The sequence below is a fragment of the Natator depressus genome, chromosome 9 (genome assembly GCF_965152275.1).
Source record: "Natator depressus isolate rNatDep1 chromosome 9, rNatDep2.hap1, whole genome shotgun sequence".
NCBI classification, from domain to species: Eukaryota; Metazoa; Chordata; order Testudines; family Cheloniidae; genus Natator; species Natator depressus.
The window spans coordinates 17,453,046-17,475,332 of NC_134242.1; the positions used below are offsets into that span (position 1 = coordinate 17,453,046).

At 41.9% G+C, this 22,287-nt stretch overlaps 1 protein-coding gene across 1 annotated transcript in view; it reads right to left on the reverse strand.

Moving 5' to 3' along the window:
• The window catches only part of LOC141993856 (uncharacterized), a 281,814-nt gene that overhangs the window by 42,061 nt on the left and 217,466 nt on the right, over window positions 1-22,287 (reverse strand). Inside the window, exons 12-21 of the mRNA XM_074963607.1 lie at window positions 21,013-21,189; window positions 18,338-18,469; window positions 12,573-12,701; window positions 11,995-12,123; window positions 10,125-10,259; window positions 8,497-8,631; window positions 7,522-7,647; window positions 5,731-5,862; window positions 4,246-4,374; window positions 109-240 (exon numbers count right to left, since the gene is read on the reverse strand). Coding sequence (XP_074819708.1) covers window positions 109-240; window positions 4,246-4,374; window positions 5,731-5,862; window positions 7,522-7,647; window positions 8,497-8,631; window positions 10,125-10,259; window positions 11,995-12,123; window positions 12,573-12,701; window positions 18,338-18,469; window positions 21,013-21,189 — 1,356 coding nt within the window. The remainder of the gene's footprint in view (window positions 1-108; window positions 241-4,245; window positions 4,375-5,730; window positions 5,863-7,521; window positions 7,648-8,496; window positions 8,632-10,124; window positions 10,260-11,994; window positions 12,124-12,572; window positions 12,702-18,337; window positions 18,470-21,012; window positions 21,190-22,287) is intronic.

Here is a 22,287-nt window from a genome sequence, read left to right on the forward strand (position 1 = left end):
ATCTATGGAGAACTCCAATGTGGATGCCTTCCTAAAAATAATCAAAAGGAAAAACAATTTTTGATTTTCATCACCGTGAATTCCCCACTTTGATGCTCTTGCACTTACTCTGCTCACAGTGTTTCCCAGAGTATCCTGCTTCACAGAAACAAATCCCAGTGACTGGGTCACAGCTACCGTCACTGTTATTGCAGACACACAAGCTTTCACAGTGCTCTCCCCAACGGCCAGCATCACAAGCTGCGAAGCAACAAAACAACATTTGCATGAGACTGAACTGCACGCTTGAGGGAGCAGGCAGTGTTATATTTGGATGGGAGATTAGAAAATAGTTACAATAGCCAACATTTTCAAACCCAGATGTTTAGGGCCAGATCTTCTGCTGGGGTAAATAGGCATCGGTCCACTGACGTAAATGGAGTTATACTGGTTTACCCCAGTGCATAAACTGATATTAAAGCGACTAGATCAAAGTGATTTAACATTCAGAAATGATGAGTACTCCTCCATGGAGAGAAAATATCAGGTACTAAAGGGCTCTTTAACTTATCAGAGAAAGGCATAATCAAGAATCAATGACTAGAAGTTAAAAGCCAGACATATTTCAAATTAGAAATAAAGCACATGTTTTTAACAGACAGGGTGATGACAAATTGGAACACACTACCAAGGGAAGTGGTGGATTCTCCATCTTTTGAACTCTTCAGATCAAGACTGAATGCTTTTCTGGAAGAAATGCTTTAGTCAAATAAGTTTTGGGGCTGACTACAGATGTAACTGGATGAAATCCTACGGCCTGTGTTATACAGGAGATTAGCCTAGATGATCCAATAGTCCCTTTTGGCCTTAAACATCTAGGGATCTGTGAATTTCAAATGAAGTCAATGGGTGATGCACTTACTCAGCATTTCTGAAAATCAGGACACTGATTTGAATGCTTAAATATAGATTTAGGTGACTAATTCTAGACACTGAAGTTTGTAAATTTTGACCACTGTTACTTTGCATAAGGCTTATTCATTTTTGTGCAGAGAGAAGTTCTCACTTTGGGAGAAATTTTTTGGAAAAAAAATGCATTTAATTGGGGGAAAAGACACCCTTCTCACTTTCGTTTTTACTTTCCTCTGGAAAAAGGAGAGACTTTTTTAAAGAATGTTTTTCGCACTCCAAAATGAAACAAACAGATTTCTGAAAGTTTGAGGTTTTCAGTCCAAAAAAATGAAAATTTTCATGGAACATTTTGAATTAGATGAAAAAGTGTAATTTCTTTTGAAATTCTATGTGAAATGTAAAAAGAAAAGGAGTACTTGTGGCACCTTAGAGACTAACCAATTTATTTGAGCATAGCTTTCGTGAGCTACAGCTCACTTCATCGGATGCATTCAGTGGAAAATACAGTGGGGAGATTTATATACATAGAGAACATGAAACAATGGGTGTTACCATACACACTGTAACCAGAGTGATCACTTAAGGTGAGCTATTACCAGCAGGAGAGAAGGGGATGGGGGGGGGACCTTTTGTAGTGATAATCAAGGTGGGCCATTTCCAGCAGCTGACAAGAACGTCTGAGGAACAGTGGGGGGTGGGGGGGATAAACATGGGGAAACAGTTTTACTTTGTGTAATGACCCATCCACTCCCAGTCTCTATTCAAGCCTAAGTTAATTGTATCCAGTTTGCAAATTAATTCCAATTCAGCAGTCTCTCCTTGGAGTCTGTTTTTGAAGGGTTTTTGTTGAAGTATTGTCACTTTTAGGTCTGTAATCGAGTGACCAGAGAGATTGAAGTGTTCTCCAACTGGTTTTTGAATGTTATAATTGTTGACGTCTGATTTGTGTCCATTTAGTCTTTTACGTAGAGACTGTCCAGTTTAACCAATGTACATGGCAGAGGGGCATTGATATGTGGACACAGTTGGCAACGGGCTTTGTTGACAGAGCCAGAAGAGTATCCAGAAGTCACCTACTACAGGACAGGCCCAACAAAGAAAATAACAGAACGCCACTAGCCATCACCTTCAGCTCCCAACTAAAACCTCTCCAACGCATCATCAAGGATCTACAACCTATCCTGAAGGATGACCCATCATTCTCACAGATCTTGGGAGACAGGCCAGTCCTTGCTTACAGACAGCCCCCCAACCTGAAGCAAATACTCACCAGCAACCACACACCACACAACAGAACCACTAACCCAGGAACCTACCCTTGCAACAAAGCCCGTTGCCAACTGTGTCCACATATCTATTCAGGGGACACCATCATAGGGCCTAATCACATCAGCCACACTATCAGAGGCTCGTTCACCTGCACATCTACCAATGTGATATATGCCATCATGTGCCAGCAATGCCCCTCTGCCATGTACATTGGTCATATTGGACAGTTTCTATGTAAAAGAGTAAATGGACACAAATCAGACGTCAACAATTATAACATTCAAAAACCAGTTGGAGAACACTTCAATCTCTCTGGTCACTCGATTACAGACCTAAAAGTGACAATACTTCAACAAAAACCCTTCAAAAACAGACTTCAAGGAAAGACTGCTGAATTGGAATTAATTTGCAAACTGGATACAATTAACTTAGGCTTGAATAGAGACTGGGAGTGGATGGGTCATTACACAAAGTAAAACTATTTCCCCATGTTTAACCCCCCACTGTTCCTCAGATGTTCTTGTCAACTGCTGGAAATGGCCCACCTTGATTATCGCTACAAAAGGTCCCTCCCACCCCCGCTCTCCTGCTGGTAATATCTCACCTTAAGTGATCACTCTGGTTACGGTGTGTATGGTAACACCCATTGTTTCATGTTCTCTATGTATATAAATCTCCCCACTGTATTTTCCACTGAATGCATCCGATGAAGTGAGCTGTAGCTCACGAAAGCTTATGCTCAAATAAAGTGGTTAGTCTCTAAGGTGCCACTAGTACTCCTTTTCTTTTTGTGAATACAGACTAACACGGCTGCTATTCTGAAACCTGTCATTATGTGAAATGTATTTACCTTTTTTTGACCAGCTCTACTGTGTAGTGACCCAAAAAGGGAGGACACTTTTCAATTTTCCAGAAACATATGTATTATATTTAAACACGAAAACACTTTGAGTTTTCCCTGGGTTCCTGGGAAAGGTTGAAAGTTCCTTCTCAAACCCCACCCTAAATTTTGCTAATATATCCAGAATAGAAAAATCACCCATTGCTTTAAGAGAAGGGGTGGAATTTATCAAAATGACTGAAGTCTGCAAAATCAATGGAAAAATTAGCCATGAAGTTTCAGTTTCATTGGAAAATATTTAGCACAAATGGAAGTAATGGAGATTTGCCATAATCTGTGCATTATCAGAACTGCTGTGGTTCTAAAATCATCCTTGTTGTATCAGTGTGACAGTTTACCAGCCCAGGAACAAAATCTACTCCATTTTACAATGATGTTGATGATAATAAAAAGAACTAATAGTGTGTTACTGCAGCTGGTCATGTGCGACAGTCAATGGGATTTAGACTCCTAAGTGTCTAAATCCCTTTTGAAAATGATATGTCGCCTCCTAAACGCTGAGCACAGCAATGCCTAAATAGTTTAACAATTTATGGCTCAGTTCCCCATCTGTAAAATACGAATAATAACACTTTTCCCTAACTCACCGGGGAGTTGTGTGGATAAATACATTGAAGACTGGGAAGCACTTTGAGATCTACAGTTGAAAAGCTCTATATAAGAGCTAGGTATTATTATTGTACTGTGTTGTAAGAGAGAGCAGAATTTCACACAGCATTTATATTCACAAGTTAGGGAGTGACATTATGCCACAAAACCATCTGTGCTGCTCACTTGTTGAGATAAGTCTTCCCTCCAGACAAAGTGAAAGATTGGGAATTAATCTTAAAACTAAGCTGTATTGAAAATGTAAAACAAAACTGGCTATCAGTCAAAATACTAATGGCACAGTCGGTGTTCAGAAAATTGATGCATAGTGTTAAAATAGGTGCTTATATGAACACTTTGTGCTTCATCAGTCATCTATTTCAAAACTCTGAACATAGATAATTAAGGATTATCACCACCCAGGCTGTATAAATCTATAAATACACAATTTCAGAAGCAATAAGATTAGCAAAAATATATTAAAAAGTTTAATAGTCTGACGTCTAAGAACAAACAGAGCTTTGGTTCCCTTGGTTTCCATTTAAGTTTATGAAAGACAGCACAACTTGAGTACAGAGGATACATTGCTGACTTACGACGTTTGCAGTCATGGCCACTCCAGCCAGGAGGACATGTGCACTCTCCGGTAACATGGTGACACCGAGCATTGCTGTTACAGCTGCACTGCAACCGACAGTTTTGCCCATAGTAACCATGGGGGCAGGCTGAAAACAAATAGACAGATGGTATTTTTCACCTAGATATTAACTCAAGCATGGGCTGTCATTTCAAATGAGACAGCAACCACTTCACTTGTTCTGCCCTCCTTCCGCCTTCTGAATCAGATATTAGCCGAACACAGAAAATAAAAACAAAAATGAGCGAAATATCAGCAGTTTATATACTAAGAGAGCAGGGCTTAATAAAGCCTAATCCCATGCATTGGGAGTCACTCAACTGACCTAGTGGAGTTGCTTCATAAACTTCATAGCATGTCCAATAAATCAGTTAGTTAATGGAAATATGGAAAGGGAACCTCCTGCTGAAGCGGGGAGTGCACAGGCCCAAACCTTGAATTATGAATGTCAGTGACATTCATGGCCAAAGTTGAATGACATATTTGATATTACGAGCTGGGACAATGCTCTCCCTAAGAGGGGGACATGGAGCTGGAGTGGGACCATAGGGGCCTGTTGTTCACTGGCAGCCCTTACCTCTGGTAGATCCCCAAGATCCATGCAGGACATAGGGAGGGATCAATCCCCACATTCTTCTGTAGGGATGGAGGGGCAAACTCAACTCCCAGTGGAAGAATACAGGGGGCCTCTATAATCCCCCACTCCCTCTTTAGGTGTTTCAGTAGCAACTGAAGTCCTCTGTTTAGTCACACAACCAGTACATCATAGGCAGCTCTCCCATACTGTCTGGCCAAACTGCTCAAATTCAGCTCTGGACTGAATCATTTTGGGAAAGATTGTAGCCTATTCTGCCCATAATCTCTCAATGGTGGGAACCAACTAAATACCAAATGTGCCTATTGATGCCATATGGTGGCAGTTTGGTGATGTGGCCACCAGTGCGTCAGGGCTTGGACTGAGACCACCAAACGGCCACCAGGTGGGAATGACTTTCCTTCAAGACCAACATAAACTACATTTGAATTGGTGACCAGAAAGTCAAAGGCTGTGTTATCTTATGGCTGAGATTTTCAAAAGACCATAAAGGAAGCTAGATACCCAACTCCCATTGGAAATTAGCCTATTTTACTTTTAGTGCGGTCATTTTCTCTCTGCCTAGCATATTGCCATACAGTTGGTCTGATGATTCCATGATTATTTGGTGCAGCTGTTTAGCTCATCATTTGGATTCCTCTCTAATCTCGCTCTGTCTGGCAAACACCATAAATCCATCCTGGTCAATTTGTAATGCATTTGAAACTTTGATTAGCATATCCTAATACAGCAAATATCTTATAAAATAGACAGAAGGTAAAAATCAATGCTTAGGCTGATTTCTCTATTGACTTTCTTTTTATTATTATTATTAATTATTTATTAAACCCATGCAGTTTGATGACTTACGTAGGTAACAGGATTTCCCAGTGTATCCCAGAGGGCAGTCACAGATTCCAGTCACTTTGTTACACTTCCCTCCATTCTCACAGGTCTCACAGAAGAACTGGCAGTCTACTCCCCACAGACCATCAGGGCAATCTATAAGAAACAAGAAAGAAGAGCACGGAACCATTTGTTATCTCAAGACAGTTGCAGATTTCAGCTGTTACCAAAGGGAATTTAAAAAATAAATAAAGCAGAACTGGAAAGAGAATTATCTCTATGGATTGACAGCTCTTCCATAACAAAACCCCCAAAGAAATCAACACAATATTGTATTGCAGCCCTTTGAGAAAACATCTGAACAGAGACACAGAGGCTCACTTCCAACCTCCATCACAAAAGGCCTGTATTTCTGTATGGTTTGCAATACACTAATGTTGCGATTGGTTTGGATGTATCTGACGAGTGGGTTACATAGCACAGAAGAGGAAAAGGAGAACCTCAATTACAAGAGAGATTTTTGAAAAAACAACACAACCACCACCACCACCGCCGCCACAGAGTATAGAGCTACACTCTGCATTTCCTGCAGCGATAGGGCCAGATCAGATGGGAAGGAGCTAGGTAGAGATCCGAGCTTTAGGAAAAGAGCAGGGTGCTCAGGTGTGGGATCTGGTTTGGGCTGATTTCTAATTTCCTATTTTCTCCTCTCGATGGATAGACGCACCACTGACCTCTGACCTTCTCCTTCAGCTAACGTTTGTGAAGCACCAGGAATCCAAGCACAAATCTCAGAATTACACATATTGTTGGTCTGGGGAAGTCCATCAGAAAATGAGAAACGGGGATGTGTGTGAAAGAATCAGTTATAACTGTAGTTCTCTGCACTACCATACCGCTTTCCATCTGAGGATATCAAAGTGCTTTACCAATATTAATGCCCAGGACCCCTGTGAGATATATCATTATCCCCGTTTTATGAGGTGGAACCGGAGGTACACAAGTTAGTTGATGACTGGGATGGGAGCCGAACCCAGATTTCTCAGCTCCTTATTCTTTCGTTAGCCATAAGGCCATATTTTTTATTTATGAGGCAACAAGTCAGCAGTCCTAGTAGAGTGGATAGATGTCCTCATCATGAGGGCAACAGCCAATGCCTGAGGTAAGAAGTGGAAGCAGGGTTTTCTAGGACTGTTCCCAGTAGCAGTAGCTTCATGTTCTTGCCCCTTCCCCATCCCTACGCCTTGTTTCTCCCTTCCTCCCACCCCTGAAGTTATTTCCCCTTCTTCCCCATGCTTTTCCCCTCACCTGTTCCCCCACCTCCCTGCCTTTTCCCTTACTGGTTTCAGGATGGCTAAGGGAGATACCCAGGCCCTCTTTCCATATTGTCTCTGAGCTCTGCACTTGTTCCCTGCAGCAGACATGAACCGGGCAGGAGGCACTGTGTACACAGCAGCACAGACCTGCTGACAGCTCGAGTCTAGTACAACTGCCCTGATCTCCCTGTCTAGCACCAGCCCTGCCCCTTACCCAAATCACCATTGCAACTGGCACCTCTATTGGCAGTCTTAGCAGAGACAATGGAATGAACGGGCAGGGTGACTGAACTAACTCCTACCGCTTCCGAGTGGATTCCATGAAGTTCGGATGAAATCCATGTGGATACATGAGCTTGTCCATTCTGCAGATAGAAGGTGTTACCTTGTTCCAGTTTTTATGGACACTAGAATTACTTAACCTCTCCCCAGTCTCCCCATTCCAACTCCACAAAGGTTAAGTTCTCTGCACAATAATCTATCCAAGCATCAAGCATACCTTGATCACATGCAGCACCTCTTCTGCCAGCAGGGCACATGCACTGCCCAGTCTTTGAGTCGCACAGTGCTCCTGCACAGTCACAGCTCTGCCTGCAGTTCACACCAAACTTCCCTGGGCCACAGGCTGTTCAAAAGAAGCCAGAGGACATGGACTGTGGTTATCATAAGAAAACATTCTGAAGCGTTCGGAAGCATCACCAACAGCAATTTTAATCCAGGTAGCACTGCTACAGAGTGATCTATTTTAGTGCCAGTGTCTCAGTGATTTGTGATCTTTAATTAACTGTGCAATAAAACTCTGGAAAATCTAGGCCTGAAGCTTTAAAAGGAAATATTAAGTTACTTGGAGCCATAAAAAGTATTCTTAACTATCCTCAATCTTTTATCCTCATTTTAGGTGACAGGCAGGATGATCCTGCACTTCCTTCCAGTTGTCCATCTCTGGAAGAATGTCATTGGACAGAGAACCCACCTCTTGTCCAGGGATTAAAATGAGCTGCTACATTATTTATTTATATTTTCCACTCATTTCCCAGACCAGTGGGAGTCTGCAGGCTTTAGCTGACACAATATATTCAGCACATATTGCATTTCAAATGAAAGGAAGAACGGAATCTCAACTTCACTCCTCCAAGCTCTGTGCTCTTTCCTATACCCATAATCTGCCACGGAGCTAACATCCCCTCCCAGTCTAGAGAGTCAGAAAGTGGCTCTCTCCACATCTGATGGTCGATTATGCTGCCTAGATGCCCTAGTACCTGAGCCCATCACCACCAGCATACACCAGAGGTCAAATTTACCATTGGCATCAGTATACACAACTACAGTTGGCTTCACTGGAAGCGTGCCTACTTGTGTCAGTAACAATTTAGCATAATATCCAGAATTTTGGTATCTGAACTTGGGTTTCCCAGGGCTGAATTTCTCAATCCACTTTTACACCTCCCTTTGAAATATGCCTCCAGGTACCTACATAAATGGCACCTTTCTCCATGGAAACCTGGTGGGCATGGATGCTTGCAGTCTCCAGTCTCCTGGTCACATAAAGCATCAGCAGGACAGCTGCACTTCAGCTTACAGCCAGCTCCATAAAAGCCAGGCGGACACTCTGAAAAACGTGAGTGCACAAAGAACGTATGTTAGAACAAGGAGTAGCTGAGAAAACTGAAACAAAAGTTGCTAGATAATTTGGCAGAAAAAATATTTGACATAGAAATTCAAACATTACAAGGAAATATAATTGATAATCTAGCTGTGTTCACTATTGCATAAATTTAAACATTTACATTAAACACAGAAGGGGTCATTACGCATGGGATGCCCTCCAAACACCATCCAAAATACAGAGTCACATACTGGATAAGGACATGTTTAAATACAGATTTCAATGACAGCCTAAGAGTAGCACAGCAGAGGGTTTTCAGAAGAGTAGAACAGAACAAGAGTCAAAGGGACAATTTCTGCTCTATGATACTCCCATGCATCACTTACTGACACCAGTGGGAGTTTTGTGCCTACAACCAAGGGCAGAATACGGTCCTAATTTCCTGTCACTTAACCAGTGCAGCAATTCAGTAGAGTTGCAAGAGGTGTGAGAAGAGAATTTGACCCTCAGAGTACACTTTCCACTACATTCTGTCTCACTGTGTAGTGCCTACACAATGGGGCTCTAATCCATGATTGGGACCTCCAGCATTACTACATTAAAAACAAATAATAATTATAGTAGTAACAACAACAGACCTAGCTTACCAGAGAAAAAAACACATGAATTCATGAGAAACAGCTGCTGAAAGTGCCTGTATAATTCAGTCTACTTATTCTCTTGATGTTATTACTTCTGATACCCCAAAATCCTTGCCTTCATATACTCTTCTGCTTGGGTGCCTTTGTACAGAGTTCAGAGGTGGAACAATAGGCTTGTTCTGATTTGATCCTCAGCCAAGAGGACTAAGGATATTTAATAATTATCACTATTATTATTCTCCACCCACCCCCAACCCTATCAAAATCCTACCAGTTGCCCTATGGCATAAGAATTCAAGGGGGAATGTGAAGCAATTATCTATATTGCATTACTGCATTAACTGTCCACAGACGACTACGAAGATACTGAAATGTGACTGTAGAATACAGTTTCCTTTGCACTAGCCACAAAAACCATAAAGGGAGAAATGAAAAAGCTGCAAAACTGATCTAGTAACACACTGCCACAATCATTCACAAAAAGTTCAGCTACCTCAAAATACAGCCTGGGGCTCTAAAATCACTGTCTGTGTAAAAAAAATCCCTGGGATAAAATCTTGACCTTATTGAAATCAATGGTAAAACTCCTATTATCTTCAATGATGTCAGGTTTCCATCCCAAATGTCAGTTGCTCAGGTTAAAACAGCTGGGAAGATTCTACCCTCATTTATACTCCTGCAACCTCAATGAAGCCAAATGTCCCCCTGGCTCTGGAGTAGGAAAAATACAGAGAAACAACTGGCAGACTACTTTAGAGTTTGGTGGAATGCAAGACTGCATGTGAGAGGAGCAATGAGATGTAATAAATAGAAACAGGACTTTCCAGAAATAAAAGGATCAGTGGTAGATTATACCTTTCTGGCACTTGTTCCCTTGATGACCTGGTTTGCACGTGCAAGTACCATTTCTGGCATTGCATGCCAGAGTGTTCTCCTTGACACACTGACATTCTTCTGAACAGCCAGCTCCAAAGGCCCACTTGGGACAAACTGCAACCAGATTAAATGGGATTGTTAATATTGCAATTGCACATGACTTATTTTAGATGTCTACACACAGATCTGCAGAGAGTGCTTTTGCTGTCAAACAAAAAGTTCACTGTACTTCTGAGCAAATATGTACACTCACAGGCACTCAAGTGTGTACACATGAGCATGTATGTGTGTAAAATACAGTTTACATAATTCTTGTATTAACTAACTCGTTTTATTTTGGGCCATGTGAAGTGAATGTAATAATCAGAAATGTTCAAAAGTAGAGCTAGTTGCAATCTTTTGAACAAAACTTATTTCGGGTCAAAAAATGAAAGTTTTAATGAAAAAGTCAATTTTCCCCATTTTTCTAATAATAAACCCCCTAGATACTTTACATGTTTGTTTTGTTTTTCATTTTGTTTGTTTTTCATTTTTCATTCTCTCACTTTGCAGTCCTTATTTTCATTGTTGGTCTTCTTCACCTTCAGTAATTGGTCATCTCTTTCTTCTCTTTTCACATCTATTCTGTTATCATTAGCATTCTCTTTCTTCTTCACATGTGGGTTCCATCACTGTATTTCTCTACTCTTTTTTTATGTTCAGTTGTTAAGTCTTAATTATTCTGTGTTTGTTCAGCTCTCAGCCATTGGATTTTTCTTTCTTTTCTGAGTTCAGCTGTTGGTCATCGTACCTTTCATCTTTATTGGTTTTGACTGTTGGTTACTGCGCCTCTCTTCTTCCTGTGCTCAGTCATTGTGCTTCTCTTCTTTCCCTGTGGTCGGTTGCTTGTCTTTGTTCTTTGGGAATTTGGTTTTTGGGGGGTTGAAGAGCCAGTTTTGTTTGGTCAACGTAATGATGAGGTCAGTTAAAAAAAGCAGTTTCAAAAAAAGAAAACCCTTTATTTTAGTAAAAAGAAAAGGAGTACTTGTGGCACCTTAGAGACTAGTACAATTCTTATTTTGAAAATGAAAAAAATCACAAAACATTTGAATGTAAAAAATGGTTCTGTTTTAAAGACCAATAGATGAAAATAATCCTGAAATATTGCAAGTTCGCAAGAAATATTTTTCAGTTTTCTATCATCTCTAGTTCCAGCTCCAGCTGAACCCTAGCCCTAGCCCACCAGCCTGCCCCGACGCAGGGCCCAACCCTAATTCTGGCCTGCCAGACCTTGATACTAACCCTGCCCAGGGTCACCAGCCAGCCCCAATCCTAAACCAAGTCACCAGATGGCACTAACCCTAACTCAGCTTTGTACATGACCTGGTACTGGCCCTATTCCTAGCATGGGTCATCCACCAATCCCAATCCCAATCCCAATCCCAACCCCAGCCTGAGTCAGGCCCCACAATCTAGCCCCCATGACCTGGCCCAAATCTGACAGTATCCCAGGAATACTAACTCTAACCCATGATTTGACCCAGCCTGAACCCAAACCTAACCACATACCTGCTCCAACACTAAATCTAGCCTTAGCCTTGACCAACAATCTGGTCCCAGCTCTAAGTGTAAAGATCAGTGAAAATTACACAACACTTCCATGGGCTTGGTAAACATTATCTGCTCTTATATGCCCTGAATTAGCAAGGCACTTAAGCATGAGCCAAACTTAAGCATGTGAATAGTCCCACTGACATCAATTGGGCTACACATTGTTAAATAACCTGTTGAATTGTGTTGAGAGACTTTTTACTCCGATTGTGCCCTGCATGTTTTAAATAAATAATTTAGAAAAATCATTAAGACTTACTTAGATGGCAGAAGCGACCATATAACCCTGGGTCACACAGACAGGCTCCATAGAGTCTATGGCAATAGCCATTGTTGGCACAGTTACATTTCTTGTTACAGTTCTTCCCAAAGAATCCTTTTGGACAGCCTAGTGGGTGCACAAATAAACACAGCAATTGATGGGCAATACGGTACCAAGCTTTTGCTATAAAATACCATGCCAGCTTCTCTTGGCATACTTTCTACAGAAAATATATTGAGGAAAAAGGATGGTCTGCTGGGTAAGATACCGGACTGTGATTTGGGAGATCGGAGTCCGATATCTGGCTCTGCCACAGTCTTCCTATTTGACCTTGGACAAGTCACTTAATTTCTTTGTGCCTCAGTTTGCCATCCTTAAAATGGAGATATCATCTTTTCTCTCCCACCCTTTGTCGGCCTTATTATTTAGATAGCAAGCTTTTCCCTAGCACAAGGACCTATCTCACTTGTGACCCTTAAGATCTACCATAGTACAAATAAATTAAAATAAGAATAATGGTAAATCACAAGACTCCCAGGCAGCAGTTATACATAATTAAACAACAGAAATCATACCATCCTCACAAATCTGTCCATTAATTCCCGGTGGGCAGTGACATTGTCCTGTTACATGGTCGCATGAGCCTCCATTCTGACACTTACAAATGTTATTACAATCTTGCCCATAAGTCCCAGGGGAGCAAGCTGCAAAGAAAGCAGAGGAGATGAATGGGCTAAGTAATCTCTTCACTGCATTAGAAGCAAAGTGAAATAATGCTTCAATCATCAGAATGACACCGAGCAATTAAAGAACCGTTTTGGTCAAGCAACCCACAAATGATGCCATGTCACTCTCGTTGCAATATACAATAATATCTGTCTCCCTGGAGATTATTGAAAAATGACAGCCGAAGTAACAAGACTCAAATATCTGATGGGAAATGTGTCTTTTAGCTAAATGCAATCGCTGGCAATGTAAAAAAAAGCCATGCATGGGGTTTAACTCCCACTGAATATAAATGAGAGTTACCAGGCTGAAAAGTTTTGAAAATGTGGAGGTAATTATTTAAAAGACATAGATAATTACTTCCATATTGCTGCCATTACCTAAAAGAGTTAGATTCTCTGATGTTCCAGAGACATTTTATATTGTCCAAAGATCGCTAATACATACAGCAGCCGACTCCGTTTGGTAAAGCTGTGATTGTTCTAGCAAAAAAACCATTTTGGTAAACGAGCAGAGCTCTGTTATTTTCAGCTTGAGCTGGGTAAATACAGTTGCTGGGATTATCTTCAGTAACTGATTTAATTGACATTTTCTCAACACACATTAAGAAACCTGAGATTCAGCATTAATTTTCATCCAGTTTTCTTTCATTCATTATTATGGAAATTTAGCTTCTGATTTGCCCAACTATTTAGCTTTTCTCTAAAAACTGTGATCTATGCTGGTTTAAAAAAGAGAAAGGGAGAAAAAAAATGAGATATTCATAGAGGGCCAAATCCTGTATTTTCCATTGATCCATACAAGGCAAATTATCATTATCAACATTGACTTCAGTGGGATGAGGATTTGGCCAATAACCCAGTTCCATAATTCTGTATTCTTTTTAAAGATAGAAAAAAATTCCATTGGATTAAATATATGAAAATCCTTTGTAAGTACAGAATGAATATATTATTATTTGTAAAGTGCAGCAGAGAGCCTGGGCCCTGTCTCAGCCAGTTTACAGTTTATGCCTAAGCAACTTTATTACATTATGAATACAGGTAAAACATCCCAATTTGAGAGCCAAAAGACACCACAGTGGCTTACTAACTCTAGCTATGATGCACAGCAAAACTAGAAACTATCACAGTTTAATCTTCTTTGTTCTCGTTCCATCACTATGCCCCAGTCCATGCTAATCAGACTTGCAACTGATCAGTCCTGGGAACATGCCCCACTGTCATTAGGACTGCAAAATTTTCTCTCTTCCAGTAACTTGCTGTCATCTCTTCTTTCTCCATGACATCATTATGGGTCCATAAGAATCACCACAATGTGAAAACCCCATTGATGAAGGCACAAGCTCTGATTGGCTTTACACAGATAAAGAAAACATGTAGGGTACATCAAGAAATGAGCATTCTACCTATCCATTTGGTTTCTCCTCAACCCTGTGCACCTGCCGTGACAGAGCATGAAAGTTCTTTTACAAGGCAGTAGAGACAAGAAAAAAAGAGAATCTCTTGTAACATCACTTCCATATAAAGGGCACTGGCTTATCAACCAGATTCAGTTAGAGAATTCTGAGCATTAAAAGCTCTGATACTAACAAACAACTCCTATACAGTATAGTAAATAAACCAGAAAATTCATAAAAATAGTCCCAAATCCACCAACACAATAAAAGACTGGGGTAGCTTGTCTGGGCTACCATAAAGGGACGCCTGGACAAACCATATTTACTTTCTGCATCAACCCAGACAGCAGTACTCTCTCCCAGAAGAGACCTTTGAAAAAAAGCCAAGAGAGCAATGGACTTCAGCATAGACCCACTGCAGCACATTAGTATTTTGCGGAAAGTGTATAAAATGAATGGGACTTGATATAAAAACAAACACATAAAGAATGGTTACTCAACTTTCATAAATGTTATTCTTCAAGATTTGTTGCATATGTTCATTACACAAGGGGTGTGCATGTCTTGTGCACTGGTGCTGGAGAGTTTCTGCTAGCCCTAGAAAAAATAGTAGGGGTGGCCATGCTGGGCAGCCCCGTCAGTGCCCTAGTTCTCTGAGCTGAGGGTATAAGGGGCAGAGGCACCCTGCTCACCTTTCAGATCCTTTGTACTGGAGCCTTAGATTAAAGGCTCTGATGTGTCATGGAAGGAGGGTGAGTGACATAATGGGCGTATGCAACATATCTTGGTGAACAAGAGTTATGAAAGGCAATTAACCATTCCCTCTTCTTTGAGTGATTGCATATGTCCATTACACTAAGTGACTCTCAAGCAGTTTCAATGGAGGCAGTGCTAAGAGTTTCATCAGAAGAGGAACTGCAGAACTGCTTTCCCTACATTAGCACCTTCCCTTTATGCAGTAGTAATTGCATAATATCTAACAAAGGTGTAGACTGTGGACCATGTTGCCATTCTGCAAATGCCCACAATTGGGACATTACTCACAAAGGCCATGGATGTTGAGTGAGCTGAATGTGCAGACAACTTTTCCAGAGGTGTCATAAATATAAAGGGAAGGGTAACCACCTTTCTGTATACAGAGCTATAAAATCCCTCCTGGCCAGAGGCAAAATCCTTTCACCTGTAAAGGGTTAAGAAGCTAAGGTAACCTCGCTGGCACCTGACCCAAAATGACCAATGAGGGGACAAGATACTTTCAAATCTGGAGTGGGGGGGAAAGGTTTTTGTCTGTCTGTGTGATATCTTTGCCGGGAACACATCAAGGATGCAAGCTCTCCAACTCCTGTAAAGTTAGTAAGTAATCTAGCTCGAAAATGCGTTAGGTTTTCTTTGTTTTTTGGCTTGTAAATTCGCTGTGCTGGAGGAAATGTGTATTCCTGTTTTTGTGTCATTTTGTAACTTAAGGTTTTGCCTAGAGGGATTCTCTATGTTTTGAATCTGACTGCCTGTAAGATTATCTTCCATTCTGATCTTACAGTGTTGTTCTCTTATCTTTTTTTGTTCTTCTAATAAAGTTCTGATTTTTAAGAATCTGATTGGGTTTTTTGGGACTTAAAAATCCAAGGGGTTTGTGCTCATCTTGTTTATTCTCAAGACTCCCCAGGAAAGGGGGTGTTAGGGCTTGGGGGGATATTTTGGGGAAATAGGAACTCCAAGTGGTCCTTTCCCCTGGTTCTTTGTTAAAGCACTTGGGGGTGGCAGTGTTTTACCTAATCCAAGGGCAAAGACTTTGTGCCTTGGGGAAGTTTTAACCTAAGCTGGTAGAAATAAGCTTAGGGCATCTTTCATGCAGGTCCCCACATCTGTACCCTAGAGTTCAGAGTGGGGAAGGAACCTTGACAAGAGGGGTAACACCCTTGGCACTGTAACATATGACGATGCAGTTGGTGATCCACTTGGACAGCTGTTGGGCTGTTACAAGTTTCCCCCTCATTTGTTCTGTGTAGGACATGAATACAGACTTCCAGCCGATTGCTGGTACCAGACAAAGGGGCTTCACTTCTCAGGGACCAGTTTGCGTAATACAGCAGAGATAATGATCTAGACTCATAGGCATCCCCCATGGAACCCAGTAGGGCCAATGATGGGGCTGGTACAGTACAGGAGATATTCCTCAGCTGTGTAGGCCTCTGGGCTGGTTGGTACTGAGATAGGTCTTTTCCCAGTTGTCATCATGGGTGATAGCTCCAGCACCTACTCTGAGGAAACAGGCAGCCTCAACATGTCTGACTTGGGAACCAGAATCAGTGGCTCTGCCCTTATTGAGCCAGTAGGGAGTGGTACCAGGAAGTTCTCTCCCTTCAGTACCAGAGTGGCAAGCTTGTGAAGTCAAAGAATCCTGCACCAAGGACCTTGACTATGTGGAAGCCATCCCCTTGTTTGGCTTGGGAGCCTGAGAGGGCTCTGAGCACTTATGTCTCTTCCAAGAGTGTCTTGACTAAGGGGATCTTTCTCTGCCTTCTGATAAACCCAGGGGAGCTGTCATAAAAATAAAGGGAAGGGTAATCACCTTTCTGTATACAGTGCTATAAAATCCCTCTTGGCAGAGGCAAAATCCTCTTACCTGTAAAGGGTTAAGAAGCTCAAGTAACCTGGCTGGCACCTGACCAAAATGACCAATAAGGGGACAAGATACTTTCATATCTGGGCGGATGGTGGGGGGGAGAGAAAAAGGCTTTGTCTGTCTGTGTGATACCTCTGCCCGGGGACAGATCAAGAGAGCAAGCAATCCAACTCCTATAGAGTTAGTAAGTAATCTAGCTCATAAATGCATTCGATTTTCTTTTGTTTTTGGCCTGTGAAATTCGCTGTGCTGGAGGGAATGTGTATTCCTGTTTTTGTGTCTTTTTGTAACTTAAGGTTTTGCCTAGAGGGATTCTCTATGTTTTGAATCTGACTGCCTGTGAGATTATCTTCCATTCTAATTTCACAGAGGTGCTAACCAATTGATTAGCATATTATTCTCGAGCCTCCCCAGGAAAGGGGATGTAAGGCTTGGGGGAATATTTTGGGGGAATAGGAACTCCAAGTGGTCTTTCCCTGATACTTTGTTAAATCACTTGGTGGTGGCAGCATACCCTCCAAGGGCAAAAAGTTTGTGTCTTGGGGAAGTTTTACCCTAAGCTGGTAGAAATAAGCTTTGGGGGTCTTTCATGCGGGTCCCCACATCTGTACCCTAGAGTTCAGAGTGGGGAGGGAACCCTGACAGGAGCACTCTCCTTGATGGGGAGGAATTCCTCTAATTGACTGAGGTAGTACCTTTGGTGGGCAAAGGGCGGCCTCCATAAGGATGTACCTCAGGCGTTCTTCTCTTGGTTCTTGTCCTGAAGCCTTAGCAAATCGGACGCCTGTCCCCGACATGACCCTCACTCAAGCACTTCAGGCAGTGAGAGCGAATGTCTTTCATGGACATCAGTTTGTGAAGCCAGAGTACCTTAGCATATACTCCTCTGATACCAGGAGATGTCCACTAATTTATGAAGAAAGAAAGAAAGAAAGAAAGAAAGAAAGAAAGAAAGAAAGAAAGAAAGAAAGAAAGAAAGAAAGACTCGAGGACACAAAAATGAGTACTACTAACCAGCAAAATATACTAAATGCACATTCGCAGAGGAACAACTGACAGAGTGCTTTAACCACAGACCATGGATTGTAAGAAGAATCTGAAGGTTGGGCAGGTGCGGTTCTGCCCTTTATACCCTGATCTTGGAACATGAGGCGCACCAGGGTGTAAGCCTGGCCTCCCCTATGGGCACCGCTAAGGAAAACTCTCTGGTACTGGTGCAACAAGTGTGCAATGCTTGCTGTAATGGACATCTGCAATTACTCGAAGACAAACAAGGGATATTGTACTGATTGCACTTCACTGGACTGGGTGTGGCAATACTTCACAATTCTAAGTTTCCTGATGCATAATTCAGGGTTCCTCTTCTATATTTTAGGCTTAATGTGTCACATAGGACATGGGGGCCTATCAGGTTAAGATGCTGCTGTGTATGCCTCACCTGTAATTAAATGTTGCAAATGCGATCTTTCAGTGAGGCAGTTCTATTCCTTAAACAGCTTTTCAGCTCAAAAGCAAAGAGCAGACTGTTTCCGCTTCTTATGGATTTGCCAGACCATTAACTGTAGGATGTTGTCCAAACATACAGTACTTACTTTCATTGCATATAATTCCGGTCCACCCCGGTGAACAGATGCAGCCACTGTTTTCACTGTTACATTTGCCTCCATTTATACAATCATCACAGCTCAGGCTACAATCATTGCCAAAGGTGTTATCCAGGCAAGCTGAAATGGAAAAGGACAGAGGGCTCAGTGAGCACAGGAACATGATCCTTCGACTAATAAGCGTTAACTTGTTCACTATCATTCCAAACACACAGTGTAAAGAAGGAAATCCATGGAGCATTGTCAATCTAAAGAAAGCAGCATTGGTGTTGTTGATGGATCTTCCCAAATGTCAACGTGTTTTGTCTTGACAAGAAGTGCCAATGAGAGTCCTCAAGTTTAAACATTATGGGGTTTTGCTGGCAGGGCATTCTTGATGAAGGGCTCTCCACACTAGAAATCAGCTCCAGCACTGCCCAACCAGAGTCCAAGTCTGTTGCTCTTCATGATACTATGTAAGCCCCAGAGATGTGGAGGAGGCCCTGAAGTTCCCCTCTTAAAACTCTGTAGCCTAACAAAGGAAAGTTGGGCTCCCTGTCTCTCATCCTTCATGATACTGTAAATCCCTGCCAGAAAGGTCTTAAGAAAATACTTCTGAAGAGCAAATATTTTTGTCTTTAGGAGGATCAGATCGCACCACCTACTACATATTTTCAACAGGATTTCTTGAGAGAGGATATCCATTGCCACCTCTCCAAATCCCTCTTTTCACATTACAGCAGCTGGAAGCTGTCCTATATATTATCAATATACTCACTATATATTCCAAGAGCAAAGTTTAAATTATTCTAGGAAAGTTTATCGTCTCCTTTTTTGGTTGTGATTATGAGTAAGCATTTTATTTACAAGAAAATATATTTGGTTTTTTTTTCTCTCTCTCTCTTTCTCTTTCACACACATACACACCCCCTTCAAATCCGCACACGCTTGCAAGTACAAGCTTGCCTGCTACATAGTCTTTGTCGTAGGCTGAGGGGAAAAAACTTGCCCCTGGTTGAAATATCTGCTTTATATTACTAGCATAGCCATTTAATCAGCCTGTCCTCTCAGGGGGTTTGAGGCACATGACAGGAGTCTTTTTTGGATGGGGATTTCGATGAGTGTTTAAAATGAAGTTGGCAGGGTCCTTCAGCTAATATTAAGTCAGTGGGTTGCTTGTTTTTCATCTGTTATTTTATATGTAAGGTCAGATTTTCTAAGCCAATCAATACCCAACAGCTTCCTGTGTTAGGTGGTCAGATTTTCAAACATGTTCAGAATTCAGGAGCTGTCTCTGAGAACAATTTTGAAAAATCAGACCTAAATATCAGTATGCAAAGTGCCATTGAAAAGGTTACCGCATTTACTTTAAAAATGAAGTAAAAGCTACTAGACCTATAGTACAGGCTAACAGCTTGCAAGAGGACATGTTTTGACGACTGTTTTGTTAAAATATAGAGCACAGCACAAAAAGACTTTTAAAACTAGGAAGAAATAATTTTACGTTTGAGAATTTTAAAAAATTGTAACCTTTTAAAAGATATTTTCTTCCTTCTATCACTGCCATCTTTAAGGCATTGGAGCAGCCAATCTTGGCACCCTACATCAGCTTTGGGAAAAGTGCAGCAGCTCAGATACCAGGTTACAACCCCCTAAAAAGACATAGGTCCAATAGTGGAAAAAAACACCAACACTGGGCAATCAATATTAGACTTTGGTGCTTATGCTGTTAATTTTTCATGAGGCTATATTGCTTGTCAATTTCCCCATCGGTTGTCACAGTATCTTGCTGTGGATGACTGGCTGCTTCTTTACTCTTTCTTCTAGTGTGTCTGCTTTCGTTTAAATGCAAGTTACACATCACATATTTTTTGGAAGTTTTATCTTTTTTATATAAATAAAAGTTAATTGATTAAAGCCAGGACTAGCCCCTGGCTGTGGAGCAAAGTCCCTCTGAAGCGTAATTAGACATTGCAATTACAAAAACGATACCATACAAAATTAAGAAAAAAATCTGTCCTCTCACTCTGAGCAAGTAATACTTCCACCAAAAAGAAAGCATAGTGCTTTTGAGTCTATGTTATAATGACCAAGCCTTCTTATTTGGCTGGAACAACATGGATGTTGAGTCAGGTAATTTCCAGGTTGGAGACACAAGAGTTCAGGCACATACATGGCGTGGCAGGTGTACATTTTCTAAGGTAATACACACACTGACTATTCAAGTTTATGACCAGTTCAATACCATCGTTCCTTTCACATATGCTGCACAAAATATTCAGCCGTTATAGTTCTATATCTAGATTTTCTGTGAGGTTGGAGTTCAGCAGCACTGCCACTGCAGAGAATACTGCCCCTTTCTGAGGTAACAGTCAGGGCTATGGGCAATTGTGTTCCCCCCACAGTCATTCTGACTGAAGACGCCCTCAGCCTTCAGAATGACTCAGGGAGCCTGTCTCTGGCTGGCACACTTCTTTCCAACATCCTCTGAAGGCAAAAAACTCCGCAGAATTTGGCCCTGTCTTTTTGTCTGGCCTCACGCCAGCTCCAGTCTTCCTGGCTCTGTTCATTCCCTCCTCAAGATCTCTTTCCCACCCTAGAGAATCTTCACTCTTCACAAAGCTGCTGGCTATGGCCACCATGTGTTTCCTCTCCTAAAAACTACAATCTTTTAATTTACTTACCAACTTTATGCATGACAGTGAGTTCTCCTCGTACATCTTTGTCCTCATCCTCATAGAAGGTGCCTAGTGCGGCAGCATAACGAAGCAGCTGAGGAGGTCTTCTGAACCGAAGGCCTGGAATCCTAGCGATCTCCAGTTTCTCTTCTTCCTCCTCCTCCAGCTCATCATCATCTAGTGCTAAGAAGACAGAGCCAGCTTCAGAGCTTCATCTTACCACTCTGGTGTTCAGTCCTCTTTTTACAGCTTTTTATGTGTTAGATTTTTTAAGTCAGACCAATATTATTTAAAAATGTACACTACATAAAATAGTCACACTTGATCTGTTTTTATTATCTATATTAATAAATAGAGTACATATTAGCAGGAAAATGAGGAAAGAACAACTAAGCCTTATCTAAAACCCTAGATCTAAACTCTGAATCTGGGGTTGGACAAGTCTGCAGCTCAAATCAACAGTTTGATCTAAGTTAAACTTGTTATGTTTACAATGTGATGGAAATACTCACAAATTTGGGGGAGGGAAGGGGCAGGCAGCAAGGGGATGGGGCATGTAATTCCAGGTTTGAACTTTAGCATGTTCAAATTTGGCCCAATATAGGGTATATCTACACTGCAATCAAAGTGTGACTGCAGCACATTAGATATAAACAAACTACCTTTGATCTAGTTCAGGGATTGGCAACCTTTGGCCCACAGCCCGCCAGGGTAAGCCCCCTGGCGGGCCGGGCCGGTTTGCTTACCTGCCACGTCCGCAGGTTCGGCCGATCACAGCTCCCACTGGCTGCGGTTCGCCGCTCCAGGCCAATGGGGGCTGCGGGAAGCGGCGGCCAGCACGTCCCTCTGCCCGCGCCACTTCCCGCAGCCCCCATTGGCCTGGAGCAGTGAACCGCAGCCAGTGGGAGCTGCAATCGGCCGAACCTGCAGATGCGGCAGGTAAACAAACCGGCCCGGCCTGCCAGGAGCCTTACCCTGGCGGGCTGCGGGCCAAAGGTTGCCAATCCCTGATCTAGTTAGTTTGAATAACAATAGCAGTAAAGCTGGGAAGCGTGGGCAGCAGCACAAGCTCACCCCTCAGGGACATAGGCAGGGCTCGGTGAGGCTTGCACAGACCATTCTGCTGCCTGTGTTGCTGTGGCTTCACTGCTATTCTTACTTGAGCTAACTAGACTAAAGCTAGCTTGGGTCTGATTACACATGCTGCGGTCCCAACTCTGATTGCACTGTAGACATACCCTATATTGGACCAAATGCTGAAGTTCAAATCTGGAATTACAT